Source organism: Atractosteus spatula, chromosome 11 (assembly GCF_055471065.1).
Source record: "Atractosteus spatula isolate fAtrSpa1 chromosome 11, fAtrSpa1.hap1, whole genome shotgun sequence".
NCBI lineage: Eukaryota > Metazoa > Chordata > Actinopteri > Semionotiformes > Lepisosteidae > Atractosteus > Atractosteus spatula.
Window position 1 is genome coordinate 8,234,552 of NC_142716.1, and position 14,970 is coordinate 8,249,521.

Sequence of the window (14,970 nt, forward strand, 5' to 3'; positions counted from 1 at the left end):
TTTTGGCAGAGACCAACTGCATTTACTGAGAAACCTAAGGACAGTCACTTGACACTTGGCTGGTCCAAATGGGTTTTGACAGATGTGGGGTTGTAGGACAAAAAAGAAACATACCATTCAACCCCTTAGCAGTAACTCAGCTAACTGACAATTACCTTTTGTTAAAAACAAGTAACTGCAAAAAACAAATGTTGAAAAAGAATGCCATGGGCTTAAAAGGTATGTTGTAGGTTGGTATTTACAGAGACACTTAAGACGTAAATAGATTCATGTTTATGGGTGTGAAAATATTTGATTTTTTTCTACATGGGTCTGTAGTAAAAGCCTCCAACTACTCCACCTACTGCAGTCGAACCCAACTGCCACAAAACTCCTTCTGAATCTGCAAAGGCACGGTGGGCACTACAGCTTCAACACCTCAGCAGTTAATCAGAATTGAACCGGTGACACTTTTAAATAAGTGCTGACACTCAATACTTTGAACTCTGTGCACTGTTTGCAGAAGTATCCAAAAATACACTGAGTATCACAGGAAATTATCACTTACAACTGAAACAAGTTGGCAAAGCTATTATTAGAAAATGACAAACTTTGTTGTAGCAGGTTCACAGAACTTCTACTGCACTGATATGTGCAAATACGTTATATTGATTAATGTTTGTAACCATTGTGGTTTAACCAAGAGCTTATCTACTGTGAGAGTTACTAGCATGCATGGCCCCTGTTGAAAGCAATACGAGGTGATTATCTTCAATGCATTCCTTGCACCATGTTATATATGCTGTCTTATGGTATTTTGTTCAATTTCTCCTGTAGAGCATGGACAAGTATGCGCCTGTTTGCTGGTCTCTTAGACTTGTCATGTCATCCCAGCTCTTCCAACAAATGTCCAGGTCTCAAAGCTGACAAGGACAGCATCCATGACATCACTGTCACATTCTCAACTTGCATGAAAGGTGATAAAAGGCAATTAGGAAGAGGAGGTGTGTCGTCATGTCACAATGAGCCTTTGAGAAAGGTAGACTAAGCCTCATTTGACTGCAAAAACACAAATTCAATCTTAAAAAGTGTCCTTTTTGAATTTTTTGATTAACTTAGAAATTGGGCACATTTGTTCATGTGTACCGACACAGAAAATAGTACTACCTCTAGAATGACTATCTTTCAAAGAGTAAATTTCAGCAAACAGTGTCCTTGAATGTCACTTTGAACTGTGTAGAGATGCCTCTCTTTCAGATTTTCTATTGTCCTGGAAAGTGAAGTAGCTCATCAGTTTTGCCTCATGATGGAGTTTATTGTCTGGATCCAAACTCGATCCCATCCTCTAACTCTCTCAGCCTCTGAATCCTGATTGGCTATTTTCATTGAGCGCAGGTCGCTAATTCTTCAGTAGCAATCCTCTTACCCACACTGAGCTGTTTCTGAGAAGGCCACCATGATCCAGAAGACTAAATCTTAGACAAAGCCCATCTGGCCTTACTTAGAAATCCACAGTGTGCTTTTGTCTTCTCCTGGACAACCCAAAGGACAGGTGACCACAAGCACAAGAAAGGCAACTATCCAACTGACCAAGGGAAAGTTAAACTCACAGGTAAGAGTCTCACTCATTGATTACCAATTACCTTTAAAAAACTGTAGCTTGTTTCTTAAACAGCAGTTTTCTGCATTGTTTGAAATACAGTTGAATTGATGTCATGCTTGTTATTTATGCTAACTATGATGACCTTTGTTTAAAATAAATTAAGAGAATTAGGATGCTGCAGCAGTACTAATTTACTATCATCTCTATTATCTTTATCTTAAACAATTGAACCTGGAAACCTAGGAGAAGTGTCTTTTAACTGCATTTTTGTTTGATCCTTGTAGCATCAGTTCTAGTAATGAGAGTGTGTCTTAAGTTTTGAGCCAGTTAAAATATCAAAACATTTATAAATGAAGGTGAACATGTTATCGTTTTGGTTTTTTCACAGACTGAGTTCAATACAGAGATGCCTATTTTTTATATAACGTTTTAGTCTACTAAAATGAAGGAAGTGATTCCCTTAGGGTAATGGGCTTCAGATACATAGCTCTGCTTTCAAAGTCCTTTACATGGAATGGTAACCCTTACGTAAATTACGTATCAAGAATATGAGCATGGATATACAAAACAATCTGTATGTCTACATATATAATTACATTCAATTTTCTCTATCAACATATCACATAAGGTTACAGTCATCTTACAGTCTAGTTTGGACTGTATCATGTCCTACATAAATCAAGTATATTCTATTGGGAACACTGAGAATGCTTTATAATTAGCTGTGTGTTTACCTTGCCAACTATACAGCTGCACATGTGATAGTATTTTGAATAGTGCTGATTAGCCACTTTTTATTAGCTTATTGTGATGTTCCATTTTCTGCCAACATGTTTTAACTCTTTGCATTTTGGTACGTTCTATGCAGCATTTCCAGCCTGCTGCACTGTACTCACGCACAGCATAAAGAAGTCAGCCATGTCAACTTAAAATCTCAAAAACTGTCCTGATGTAAACTGACAATGAGCTTGCCAGTGATACAGGGATGAGAAAGTCAGGATTAGAACTCAGAGTTTGCGACCAGAGTAGTCATGACAGTGAGGACACACATTTAATAAAGAGAAATAACAGTAGCCTTTCAGCATGTATGGTTTACTTGTAAACAGCACAGAGATTATACAATGTGCCACAGTGATAGTGAATGCAAGCCATTATATTAATTTTGTTTATCATTTATCAAGTCACAGCTGTTCAGTGAAAGAGTTGCCCTATAGCTGAACACAAGCTGTATTTTGCATTGACTATGTCCTGACCTCTTTACAGTGACTAGGTTTTTTCCCCTGAAACTAGATTAATAACACAAAGCCTATATATTTCTGAAAACTAATTATATGATTGAGCTCTTCACATGTAGTGACATAGTATTTGATAGCAAGGATAGCCTGGACAATATATACTGTAACATCTTAAACTGGTTAAATTCTTTATATACTGTAAATACAAAATCCATCAATGTTGCAACAACTAACAGCAGCAACTAACAACAGCTCATACCTGACTTCTACTTCACAGCTAAAAATGTCTTAAATATCGCTGATATTCTTGAGATAATGTCCATGAAATGTAGTGTTCGGAATTTACTTTGGATCCATATTTATTTGCACTGAGGAAAAGTGGTTCCATTGTCAATATACAAAGCACATGACATTGCTTACCTATGATAGCTGTAAGGTTTAGCAGATTGAGTAACTGTAGTGGTGTTTACAAACCTAGTCAATATTATAGTTAATTATGTTGACACTGAAGATATCTTTATGAAGTGGAGTAATGGATAAAATGCTACTTCCAAGTCACAATCAGTAAGTCCCTTTTTACCGTATGACTTCTTTTCAGTCTTGTCTTTGAGACACTGGATGCTAACCTAACCCTGTATTAAGCTCTACTCTGTTCTTCAAGCCTCAGTGCAGAACTTGGTCACCTTCACTGCAGGACCTTGTAGTTCTGAAAGTTCCCTTTTCACTTCACTACAACTTGAAAGGAAGCCACACGTACAAATTCCACTCAAACCAATGAAACAAATTGGGTATTAAGCTAATCCTCTAATACCACATCAACCCAGATTGCCTTGAGTGATGAAGACAACTTCCTTCGTCACATAACACATGCTAAATTAGCCCATGCCTGTAGCTCATCATATGATTGCATCATCCTAATTAGTCCTATTTAACCTGTTTCCTATCCCTATAATACAAATGCATTCTGTTAATAATGGCTCTTTTAAAAAGGAAACTCTGAAGTTCCAAATGTTTTCAAGAGGTACAAACGCCTGTACATAACGACTTTCCCAACTTTGTTTTTTATCATTCACTCAAGACCTTTTGCTGTTTGACGTGACATTTAGCTACAGATTTAACATATGATAGTAGACATGCTTGCTCTCCAGAGGACAGGTAGGGCTGGTATTATCTTTTCTAATTTTTTACAAACAAAAACAAACAAAAAGCTGATTATCAGTGCTGTGGTCTCTTCAGATTAAAAGGATCATGTACAAGATGTAGAGACATAATATGGCTGAATGATAAGGAACAGAGAATTTATTAAGAGGTGACATTTAAGATGAACCTAAAAGAAAAACTTGGATTGTAGAAGCTGCATCAGAGATCTCAAGCGAAAACATGACAGTAGGCGGCACATTGTTTGAAGTGTTGCAATAAACTGAATTGAGCTCTTTACCAAAGAGGGATGCTACTGTTGAGGGAAAACAAAAGTGAACAAAAAATGAGCAATCAAACAAGAGGTTTCCATCTTCCCACACTCACTGCAGCTTGGGCTTGTATTAACCCCTTCATCTCTTTCATCATTTGCAGATCATTCTGCAAAAATGTCTGGCCACAGTGTGGAGGAAGACTTAGAGGAACTGCCTGCAACAAACACAGGTAAAGAGAGGTCTGAAGAAGCCAAGGGGCAATGAGACAGATTAAAGAGTAGGTTAGATTCAGAAACCAGTAAAAGATCCTGTGCTGCTCCCTGTATAGCGAATAAATCTCAGAAGTTTAACCACAAGGAAAAAATTGACCCTGTGCATTCTTAGCAATTTATTGACATCTCCAAGGATTGCACTGGGCTTTCCTTACAGTTGTTTCTGGCTGGCCTCATAGTCACAATGCCCACACAGCAGGTTTAGGAATGAGGAATTGTAGACAGTCTCCTCTGACACGCCTGTCTTTAGACACTTGAAAAACTCCATGGTACCTTACAGCTAGGGTTGACTGCAGGAGCCTAGAGGAGCTCGATGAGTAACAGGAGTGACAGATTCACCCTAGGGATCCTGGATATACTGTACCCACACAGTGCTCTGTGAATGGATGATCCAGACTCTGGCCAGTGATGCGTAGGTCATGCTGTTCAACATGTGCTCTGAGTGAGCACCTGTGCTGGCAGAGACACTTGGGAGTCCTGTACTGCTCTGTTCCCACCAAAAAAGCTTCTCGTCACCTTTAGGTAAAAGATAAGATAAGATCACTTTATTGGCCATATACAATTTCTTGTATCAGGAATTAGTCTTTTCCCATACCCCAACTTGCTCTCCATGAGACACACAAACAGGGAGAGAAGCTTGGGTGTCGGAGCGCAGGTGTAACCGTCGCAGTTCCGCACGGGCTCGTGCCCTCGCCGCACCACCCTACCGGTTCGTCCCGCAACACCAAGGCGTGAACCTGGGTCTCAGGCGTAACGCAACAGGGAACCAGCTGAATAAACCAAAGGGGACCTCCCCCAGCCGAAGCGGCTGAGGTCCCTGCTATGCGCAGGAGGGCGATGACGTCACTGTGCCCAAACTAGCTCTGCTACACCGGGTCAGCCATTTATACAGCGCCCCTGGAGCAGTTGGGGTTAAGGGCCTTGCTCAGGAGCCCAACGGAGAAGGATTTCTCTGCTGGCCGCAGGATATGAACCGGCAACCTTCCAGTCATAGGTGTAGATCCTTAGCCACAGAGCCGCCACACTGCCCTATTTCAGAGCAACTGCTTCCATTTCACCACGCTTTTCAAATTAACACCAATAATTTAAATACATTTGATTTTTCTAGTAGCTAGTTCAATATGAGGAGCAACACTCTTTAGAAATTACAAATAATTATTAAAAAATACAGTAATATAAATGTTAAGGTTGATGTACACATACTGGAAAAGAAGGTAGAATTTATAGGCAGAAAAATTCTGCCTATTCTGCCTAACACGTTTAAACAATATTTCAAGTATCTGCCAAGTACATTGGAAGACTCTGCATTCGTTTTCTGTTGTGAATCAACTTGCAATGACAAGACATGCAAACTAACAGACTTTTTCCGAAAATAATTATTAAAGTAACTTCAAGGTATACTTGGAAAATGGAGGTCATAGCCTGCTTGGCTGACTTCAATTTAGTTTCACCATTCACCATATCACCATTTCTGTATTTTTATTGTTAATTCAGAAAGAACTCCTCTACATTAATAATGTTTGGATGTCACTCCAATTCATTGCAAGTATTCATACAGAACAGGACCTCTGTGTATTGTTGACTTGTTTTGTCTGTGGATTTGATTTGGGGGATTAACAGTTTATGTGGAATAATATTTATAGGACCCAAGGGAGTGATCAATGACTGGAGAAAGTTCAAATTGGAGAGCGAGGATCAGGAGTCCATCCCCGCCAGCAAGCGCGAGCTCCTCCGGCAGATGTCTTCTCCCTACAAGCCCAACCGGGAAGAGGAAGCTCGGGAGAAACTGAACCGCAAGGTTGGAGATTACAAAAACAAACACACGTGGAACGGAGTATACCATAGCTTGCTAAGCAGCAGAAAAGATCTCCTATCCTGCACTCTGCTGATTGAAAGAAAAAGTATGACAGAAAAATTGCATTTTGGGATAAAATAAATCTCGGTTCTTTCATGGAAAGGTGCACACACGATAATTTTACAAAGCTTTGGACACTTCAAGTGCTTTTTATTAGTCAGTATTCAATGGGGCTTTTGTTAAGTCCACTTAAGACTTAAAAGTTTGTTAAATCCTATTTAAATTGACAGTGAATCCAACTGCAATCCTCCACACATCCATAATAGGTATTGGTCTGCTATTAGAAAAACAATTATGACTAATAAAGCACTTGAAATTCATATTCCCAATGACTGAATCCTTTCATCAAACAGGATTAATATAATACAGGGCCATCATGTTAGCTTCACAGTGAAAGAGGGTAATCCAGTTATGTGGAGGTGGTTTCCTGTGGTCCTGTTTCGCTCCAAACATATTTAATTGGTACATACCGTATCTATGCATAACACTGCAGTGTGTTCTTTCGGTGTACATGTCTGAACTTCAAATGAGTTACATGTTAAGGTATTGCATACATTGAGACAAATGTTCTAGAGCTGAGAAGAGGATCAGAGACACAAATTTCTTCCAATATATGTGCCGTGATCATCTTAAACATGAAAGGGCCAGACTTTCTCACTCCACCTTTGCAGGACCTTTAGGCTACTGTTAACCTCTCCTCCACAGATGAGCGTGCAGGAGTACGAGCTGATCCAGGATGAGGATGAAAGCTGCCTCCGCAAGTATCGCAAGCAGTGCATGCAAGAGATGCATCAGCGCCTGAGCTTCGGCCCCAGGTTTGGCTCCCTGTATGAGCTGGAGAGCGGAGAGCAGTTCCTGGAGACCATTGAGAAGGAGCACAGGCTAACGGTGGTGGTGGTGCACATCTACGAAGACAAAGTCAAAGGCTGTGATGCTTTGAACAATTGCCTTTCCTGCCTGGCTGCAGAATACCCTACCGTCAGGTTCTGCAAGATCAAAGCCTCCAACACTGGGGCAGGTGATCGCTTCTCAGACAGTGTGCTGCCCACCATGCTGGTGTACAAGGCAGGAGAGCTTCTGGGCAATTTCCTGTGCATCACAAAGCATCTGAATGAGGAGTTTTATGCAGTAGATGTTGAGTCTTTCTTGAATGAGTATGGCTTGTTACCGGAGAAGGAGTTTGGAGCCTGTCAGAATGACGAAGACGAAGCAGATGTCGAATGAATTTCAGATTGCAGGGGAATGCAGAGAGAATAAGTTCAATTATTCTTCTAAGTAGTGTTTTCCAGTATGGCATCTCAACTCTTCTTAAGGCAATCTCTATAAAAGATCAAGTGCTGCCCTGAAACTTGTGTAGTCTGTCCTCAGGGCCTTTTTCCTTAATATTTCCTAAGACCTACCACACATTGCCACATCCAGACCATTGATAAAGTAAAAAAAATATTTTAGCTTCTCACTCACTCTAACTTACAGTAAGTCTAAATATATAGACGCTAAACATGCACACAAATATGAAACTGTAAATCTAAGCATCTAAGCAGAAGGTGGCTATGTACAGTATTGTAAGTCATGTCAAGAGAAAGTGAACTGTACAAACATTCAGAAGCAAATGCCCTTTATTAAGAAAATAATCGATTAGTTAATTTTTATAAGCTCAGAATGTAAAGTCCTTCTTAATTACTTTTGTTTTTTAAAGTTGTTTCACTTTTCTGCTGTAAAGTTCCTTTTTCCCCCATTGATGATTAAAGGTTTCACTCAACTTTTGAGTATGTTTTGGTATAATAATGGAGTTCTCCTTTCCTCCAGGCATTTCTCAGAAGAAATGTTTTCCCAACAGCTGGTTGTGTATTCTAAAAATGTTTGACACATCTCCTTCCTCCTTATTGGATTTCCTCAATATGACATTGTCGGAAGAGAACGTGACCCTTTACCAAAAGAAAAACTGAAAGAGCAGGCTACCTGCCATGAATTCAAGAAACAAAACAGATAGCTTCTTAAAAATCAACCTGTCAGCCCTGTGATATTCGTGTTGCTTAAAATTTATTTTCTTAACTTAATCATTATATGATAAAAGATTACATCTTACGTTTGCTGCTTCAGACCAAATTGCAATGAAGTAAAATGAACATTAATTTGACTTTTATAGGAAGACTACTTATAAAAGGTAATCTACCTATAAATGTATACTAGATAAACTATTATTTAGCTTGTTTAAATAATATTTCAATCCACGAAACTAGCATTTAACATGTTTAAACAACATTTCAATATATCCATGGAGTGGATACTACACACACACAGGCTAACAGACTTTCTCAGAGTGGATTAATTAATTAACTGCAGGGTATACTTGGAAAATGGAGGTGATGGGTTACAGCAATGAATGCTATCTGAACTATTCTGTTTTACAAGATTAATTCAAAACTAAACCCAGCTCTTGGTGGCAGGTGGCAGAGGAAAGCTGCTGTGACACAGATAAACCCACTATCAAATGTTTCAAGAGGAGTTTGAAACTGGCAGGAAGGTCAAGGTTTTGACTTTAGCAATGTCTCCAACCCTGGTCAGGGAGAGACCCAATACAGTTATTCTTATACAGTGGGTCACTCTAACGCAGGGGGCAGTGTTTCACAGTGGGCAAGTCTCGGGACTCCATTGCAGACACTGCTGCTATACCTTGAGTAAGGTATTCTAACCAGATTGTCCCAGCCCACCCAGCTGTAGAAATGGGGACCAGCAATACAGTATGCCCCTGTGATGGACAGGACACCATCCCATGGGGGAGTCATGTGCTCTCTGTCCACTTCACATCAAGAAACCAGGATAAACTCTGGCACGATGAGCCATCGTATGTGACCTGAATGGAATTACCTACCTGTCCACCCTAAATTATCTATTATTTCAAGATTAGAAACAATTGCTTAAATAATTGACTAATCAAGCAAGTTATATTACAATGACTGGAACACTAGTACAGTACGTTAGGGATAAATGATGATTTTCTCCAAATAATCTCTCATTTACTTCATTAAACATGCCTCCAGTTTAAACTGGCCATTCCTTTAGAAATTGATTACAGGCTACCTATAAAATATGCCAGACTAGGACTCTCCTGGACTAGGCTTGGAGACACCTGGCCTAGATGAACTGTAAAGCATTATATCTTTTACCTGGGTGAGTTTATAAAAGAAAAACATGCAGGTAAGGAAATATTTTTCACCTTTTCACTTTTTATCATTGGTGAATACGCAAAACACCATGGGGTTGTTAACCTAAAGTTTCATATTCATACCATACAAAACTACTGTATTATACTGTAAATCACAACTCATCTATACTAACAAAAGCCTTAGCTTTTTTTCCATGAAAAAATCACACTTTGAAGCAAACTGATATTATAGCATATTACCATTTATCTATGCATTATTTTATAATTATTTAAAATCTTCTCAATACTAGCTAAATATTAAAACAAAATGGGACAGTTCATAAGTATGCTTTACTGCTATTATTGTGGTGGTGGAGGGAAGGAGGAGTTTAAAGATCAAACCATAAAGAGTGTTTGAAAGTTCAGAAAGACTGTCCTAACTTGGGATGTTTCTGTACAATCTTCTTTTCATTCCATTTGAGTAAAACATGAAATATTTCATTTAAAAGTGGATGATTAGAATTTTGGATAATATATGAATTCCTCATACATAGCTTCCCTTTACTTCCCACTAGAAATGGGCTTTTTCTTATGTTCTTATACTGTATGTATATATTATATACTGTATTTGCAAGCACCAATGCATTACATAAATTACATAAACACTATATAAAGCTTTAAAAAGCAGGTAATAATAATTCCTTACACCAATATAGTGCTTTTCTGGACACTAAACTCAAAGTACTTTAAAAGTATGGGGACTCCTCTCCACCACCACCTGGATGTAGCCTCACCTGGATGATGAGATGGCAGCCAAACTGCGGCAGTATGCTCCCCACACATCAGCTCTCAGTGGGGAGGAGAACAGAGTGATGAACCCATTTCATGGATAGGATTTATTAGGAGGCCATGATCGGTAAAGGCCAATGGGAAATTTGGCCAGGATGCCTAGATAATACCCCTACTCTTTTCAAGAAACACCCTGGGATTTTTAATGACCACAGAGAGTCAGAACCTCAGATGGATGTCTCATCCCTGCCCTTTAAACTAAGCTATGCACAAAATACTGAAAACAATTTTTAATGAAGACTAACATTTTATAAATTTAACAAAAATATCATTTATATATATAAAGAAAAGGGATATTTTGTAATTAAAACCTTTGGTTTAAGAATCTTTAATCTGTCATCTTTCACTCTGGAAAATAAACTGAGAAGGGAGAGAACAAACCTCACATTTTAAGTCTCACTTTCCAAAAAAAATGAGTGATCGTTTGAAGTTCTGCTGTTTATAATTTATGTTAATATTCTATCACATATCCAAATGTTCACATATATATGTCTCATTTAAAATTAGCCATACAAATAAAATGATGACAGACTTATTGTCAATCTGGTTTCAAGAACATGACTGCACTAGCTGATACCCTGAACTGGGTGTGACTGAAAAGTGACTTTGAACAAGTCAATTCCTGTTTATAAAATAATGGAGTATTAAAGCAAATAAAGATTTCATTATTAAAATCTGATTTATTTCCTGCATGACATTCAGGAAGCTGTCAGATTTACATAAAAAACTGACAATGGCCACAATTGTATCTATTACAACTTTTTCTTTGTAAACATTTCCAAAATAAGGAGTGAAAAAACACTATACAGGATCTGTAGGCATATTTTTATGCAGTTGTGACATTATTGGTTTTAGTACAGATTTATCTTAAATGATGGATTACAATGTCAGTGGTGTGCACCTCATTCTGACAAGCTCCAGACTAAGAATTTTTTCTCACGGCTATAAAATATCCATTACATTCGTGTCACCTAATGTGAATGCACTTCAGATTAATGTAGAACTTATGGTATTTCACAGCATACACATTTTTTTAACCAGAAACTCACAGTCAAATGTAAAATATGTGTGCCTCATTATTCTATAAAGGAAGCCTCATACCATCACTAGTCCCAAAAATATTCCAGTTCCAGGCACAAAAACAGGGTTATCAATTTTCCATGTCTAACAAGTTTGTTCACTGCCAGAATTTTTTTTAAAATTTAATTTAACTTTAATTTTCAGATTATTGCAAATATAATTTGCAAATACATATTCCAAATGAGCACTGGTTTGATACATAGGCCTGCTACAAAACAACATTGAATATTTAAGATATCGTCCCTCCTTTCTTAAAAAAGAATGATTTATGACACTGAATTAAATAAAATATTTTAATTTAATTAAAAAATAACACTTCTTGAAGTCAGTTATTCAGTAACTAGTGTTAAAAGTGTTAAAAGATGAAATGATATATTTCCTTGTGAGATACAGAACAAAAATTAAATTATTTTATCCATTTAACTTTCTGAAGGGGGATATTAATATTCAATTATGGAGTTTTTAATTAACCATTTTTAATAGAATAAAATGTAAAACGTAAAGCAGAGTGAATACTTTATATATATATACACAACGCAAGGGGAACATTGTAAACCATGGTGCTTATTTCTCTACATTAGCAGTACTCATGAAGTTGCAGGATTCTAAAATATAAAAAAATCAAGATAACAGCCCCCGAAAAGTATTCCAATCCCCAGCCACTAGTACAAAAGTAACTAGGTGTCATAAATTCCACAGCCAAATGTTTTTCTAGCAACGACTAGAAGGAGTAGTTAAGTATTCCTTACAGTCATATGATAAACTTTGATGCAAACATTTGATATAAACAGCTTCAATTGGAAAGGCTAGGTAAAGCAGAAACCCATGTTAAGTGTACTAAAACAAACTGGGTACCTTCATCAGGAGTCGATGGTTAAGGTAAATGTTGCCAGAACTTGATTTGTTTAGATATTGTCAAATTCTAAAAGTTAACATCATAGACGATTATTCTATAACAGTGGGTAAATACCAGTCTTGTTTAGATGCATCACAAAAATATAAAACCCTCTTTTTTTTTGTCCAAGCTTCCAAAAACAAGCTTAAAAATACACCATCATTAATTTCCTTAAAGCATTCTCACTAAAATGTGTCAAGTGTATTTCACATCTTGAGTCTGCCTTGGAGGTAATATGTCTTTCTGCAGTACCTTCAAGCAGTTGCTTGTTTTCACAAGGTATTCAGTCAAATGACAAATACTAACTGGATTTAAAAGAGCATAAAGTTGCAGGCAATGCAATGTTAGTACAGTAGTGCAACACTGACACAGGTTTACATATTACATGTACAAAAACATATACACATATCTCAGCCAGACTCCAAAACTGCTGAAATTGAAGAAGAATATGTAACAGCAACATAATAAATAGCAATAATAATAATTTGGGAAATTGCCACTTAAAAGATTTTGGTGACTCTTGTTGCAAAACTATGTAATTACAGTAAACCTTCAGTTCCTTCACAGGGTGTTATTTACTTTATTAAACCTGCACAGTAAGGTTTGTGGTTTAGAAATGAAAAACTGTTTTCTGTGATGTATCAACGGCAAAGTCAATATAGGGACATTAATAATATCAAGCCTCAATCTTTAGTATGTAAAGTATTCTTTAGAATGAAAGCTTATCTAGATTCGGTTTTGCCAGTACTGAAGGACCTCCAGTTTATGTAAAAAATACATTTGTAGTTTTTAAATAAAAAAGTAATTAAGAAAAAAAACTGCAGAATAATAAAAAAAAGTTAAGGTAATCAACTGAAAATGGTTGTCCATACTCTAAAATGTAAAAAAAAAAATCACATTAGGATACAAACTTATATTATTTAAAGAGGTGAAGGTAATCTAAATTAACAAAGGACTATTCTTGGCAGATACATGTCTGTAGGACAGCTTTTCCTATTTCTTTTAAGGGAAGGAAATTAAAGTCAAGTAATTTAATACACTGGGCATAAGGAAATGCTACAGTGTTTAACTTCCTCAGATTATTTGTATACAAAGGCAGATCTGCCTTTCTAGGTCTCTCAGCATCAAAACTTTTAGTGACACACTTTTAAAGGGGAACTGCAACGCTAATTTTGCATTTTGGGTTCATAATGAATCAGCAATGATTAATGCATTCAAACCACAAGAAAACTACCAAGTACACAGTAAAGTGTACAATTTCTCATAAAGCACCACAAAAGAGAAAAAAAGTTTCAGTTTATGCGGAGTGCCATATTGCCGTCATTTTCTGTGATTCAGAATGAAGCGACAGAACTTCTAGTGACGGCCTGATTACACTCTAAAGGGGCGAATTTCACTGCTACATTCATTTGAAATATTTTCACGAAACCAGCACAAACAAGGAGACATGTTTTTACATATTTAAATACTTGCCCACCCACTAAAATAGACTCATATTCCTTTTTCAGGTTTTGCAAAGTGCTCAATCATTTACATTTGTGGTTGCTTTATAGTAAATCACACCTAAAAGAAAAAAAATCTAGCAGGACTTATATTTTTGGAGGACTCGCTACACCAGGGCTGTCGCCTGAACAGCCGATTTGAATGAGTGCAATGGAACTGAATTCGACATATCGACTTCGAAAAACATGTCTTGCTGACAAATACTACTTGTTAATTCAGCATGCAGATCATGTACTGTACTGTATGTACGAACATTTCTGGGCTGAAACACCTGCTGCACAACCTGTACTTATTCCATCATACATCACACTGGATTGCGTCATGAAACAAATCGATGGGACCAACATCAGTGCCCAGGTTTATTATTGATCTCTGTTAGTTGAATATCCCTTGGTAAAGGAAACAGTTTGACTTTCTGATTCTGATTCAGATTCTGCTGATCTGATCTTCTGCTTTGTGTGCACCCATTATGTTCTGAACAGCCAAATGCTTGACACTGAGGCATCGTCTAAATATATATATGTGAGTTCAAAAAGACAAAAAAGGATTTACGTTGTCACGTCACAATTTGAGCAAACTCTTGCTCTTGTCTGTGGAGAGACCAGCAGCTTCTAGCCTGCCTGCGACAACATGGCAACTATACAGAACTTTCATAACGTTCACCATTTTGCACTTTATTCGAAATTTGTAACATTCTGCAACACTGTCAATTATTTTTTGATAAAAAGTCTGAGAAATTAGCACTGTAGTTCCCCTTTAATTGTTTTAAAGGATTAATTCAGTACTCAGGTTTTCTAAAGAATGAACATACCTGATACAAGACACCGAATTATTGTAGAACACAAGAACACAAGAAGAGCAGATGATGAGAATAGACCACTCAGTGCCTCTAGTGCAATTCAAAAAACAAAAAGGTGGCCTATTTTAAATTCATTAAAGGGTTACCATTACATAAACTCTTAGTCTCAGAAGTGACGCTCTTTCATTTATGAAAACGGAGTACTTACATTATAAATACCTCACCCTAGAAGTTATGTTTCCCCAGTTAATAAAGGACTACACTGAAAAATGGCTTAATTGTTTCAACACCAGTTGAAATTGGGTTGAAACAAAGAGCTGGGTTTCAAATGTAAATGTTTGAA

General features: G+C 37.3%; 1 protein-coding gene across 1 annotated transcript; it reads left to right on the top strand.

The window, feature by feature from the left end:
• Positions 1 to 1,448: 1,448 nt before the first annotated feature.
• Positions 1,449 to 8,115, top strand: pdcb (phosducin b). The gene is made up of 4 exons (XM_088927763.1): positions 1,449 to 1,591; positions 4,390 to 4,458; positions 6,145 to 6,299; positions 7,062 to 8,115. The coding sequence occupies exons 2-4, from the start codon at positions 4,404 to 4,406 to the stop codon at positions 7,578 to 7,580; spliced, it is 729 nt and encodes a 242-aa protein (XP_088783889.1). The 5' UTR covers positions 1,449 to 1,591; positions 4,390 to 4,403; the 3' UTR covers positions 7,581 to 8,115.
• The last annotated feature ends 6,855 nt before the right edge of the window (positions 8,116 to 14,970 follow it).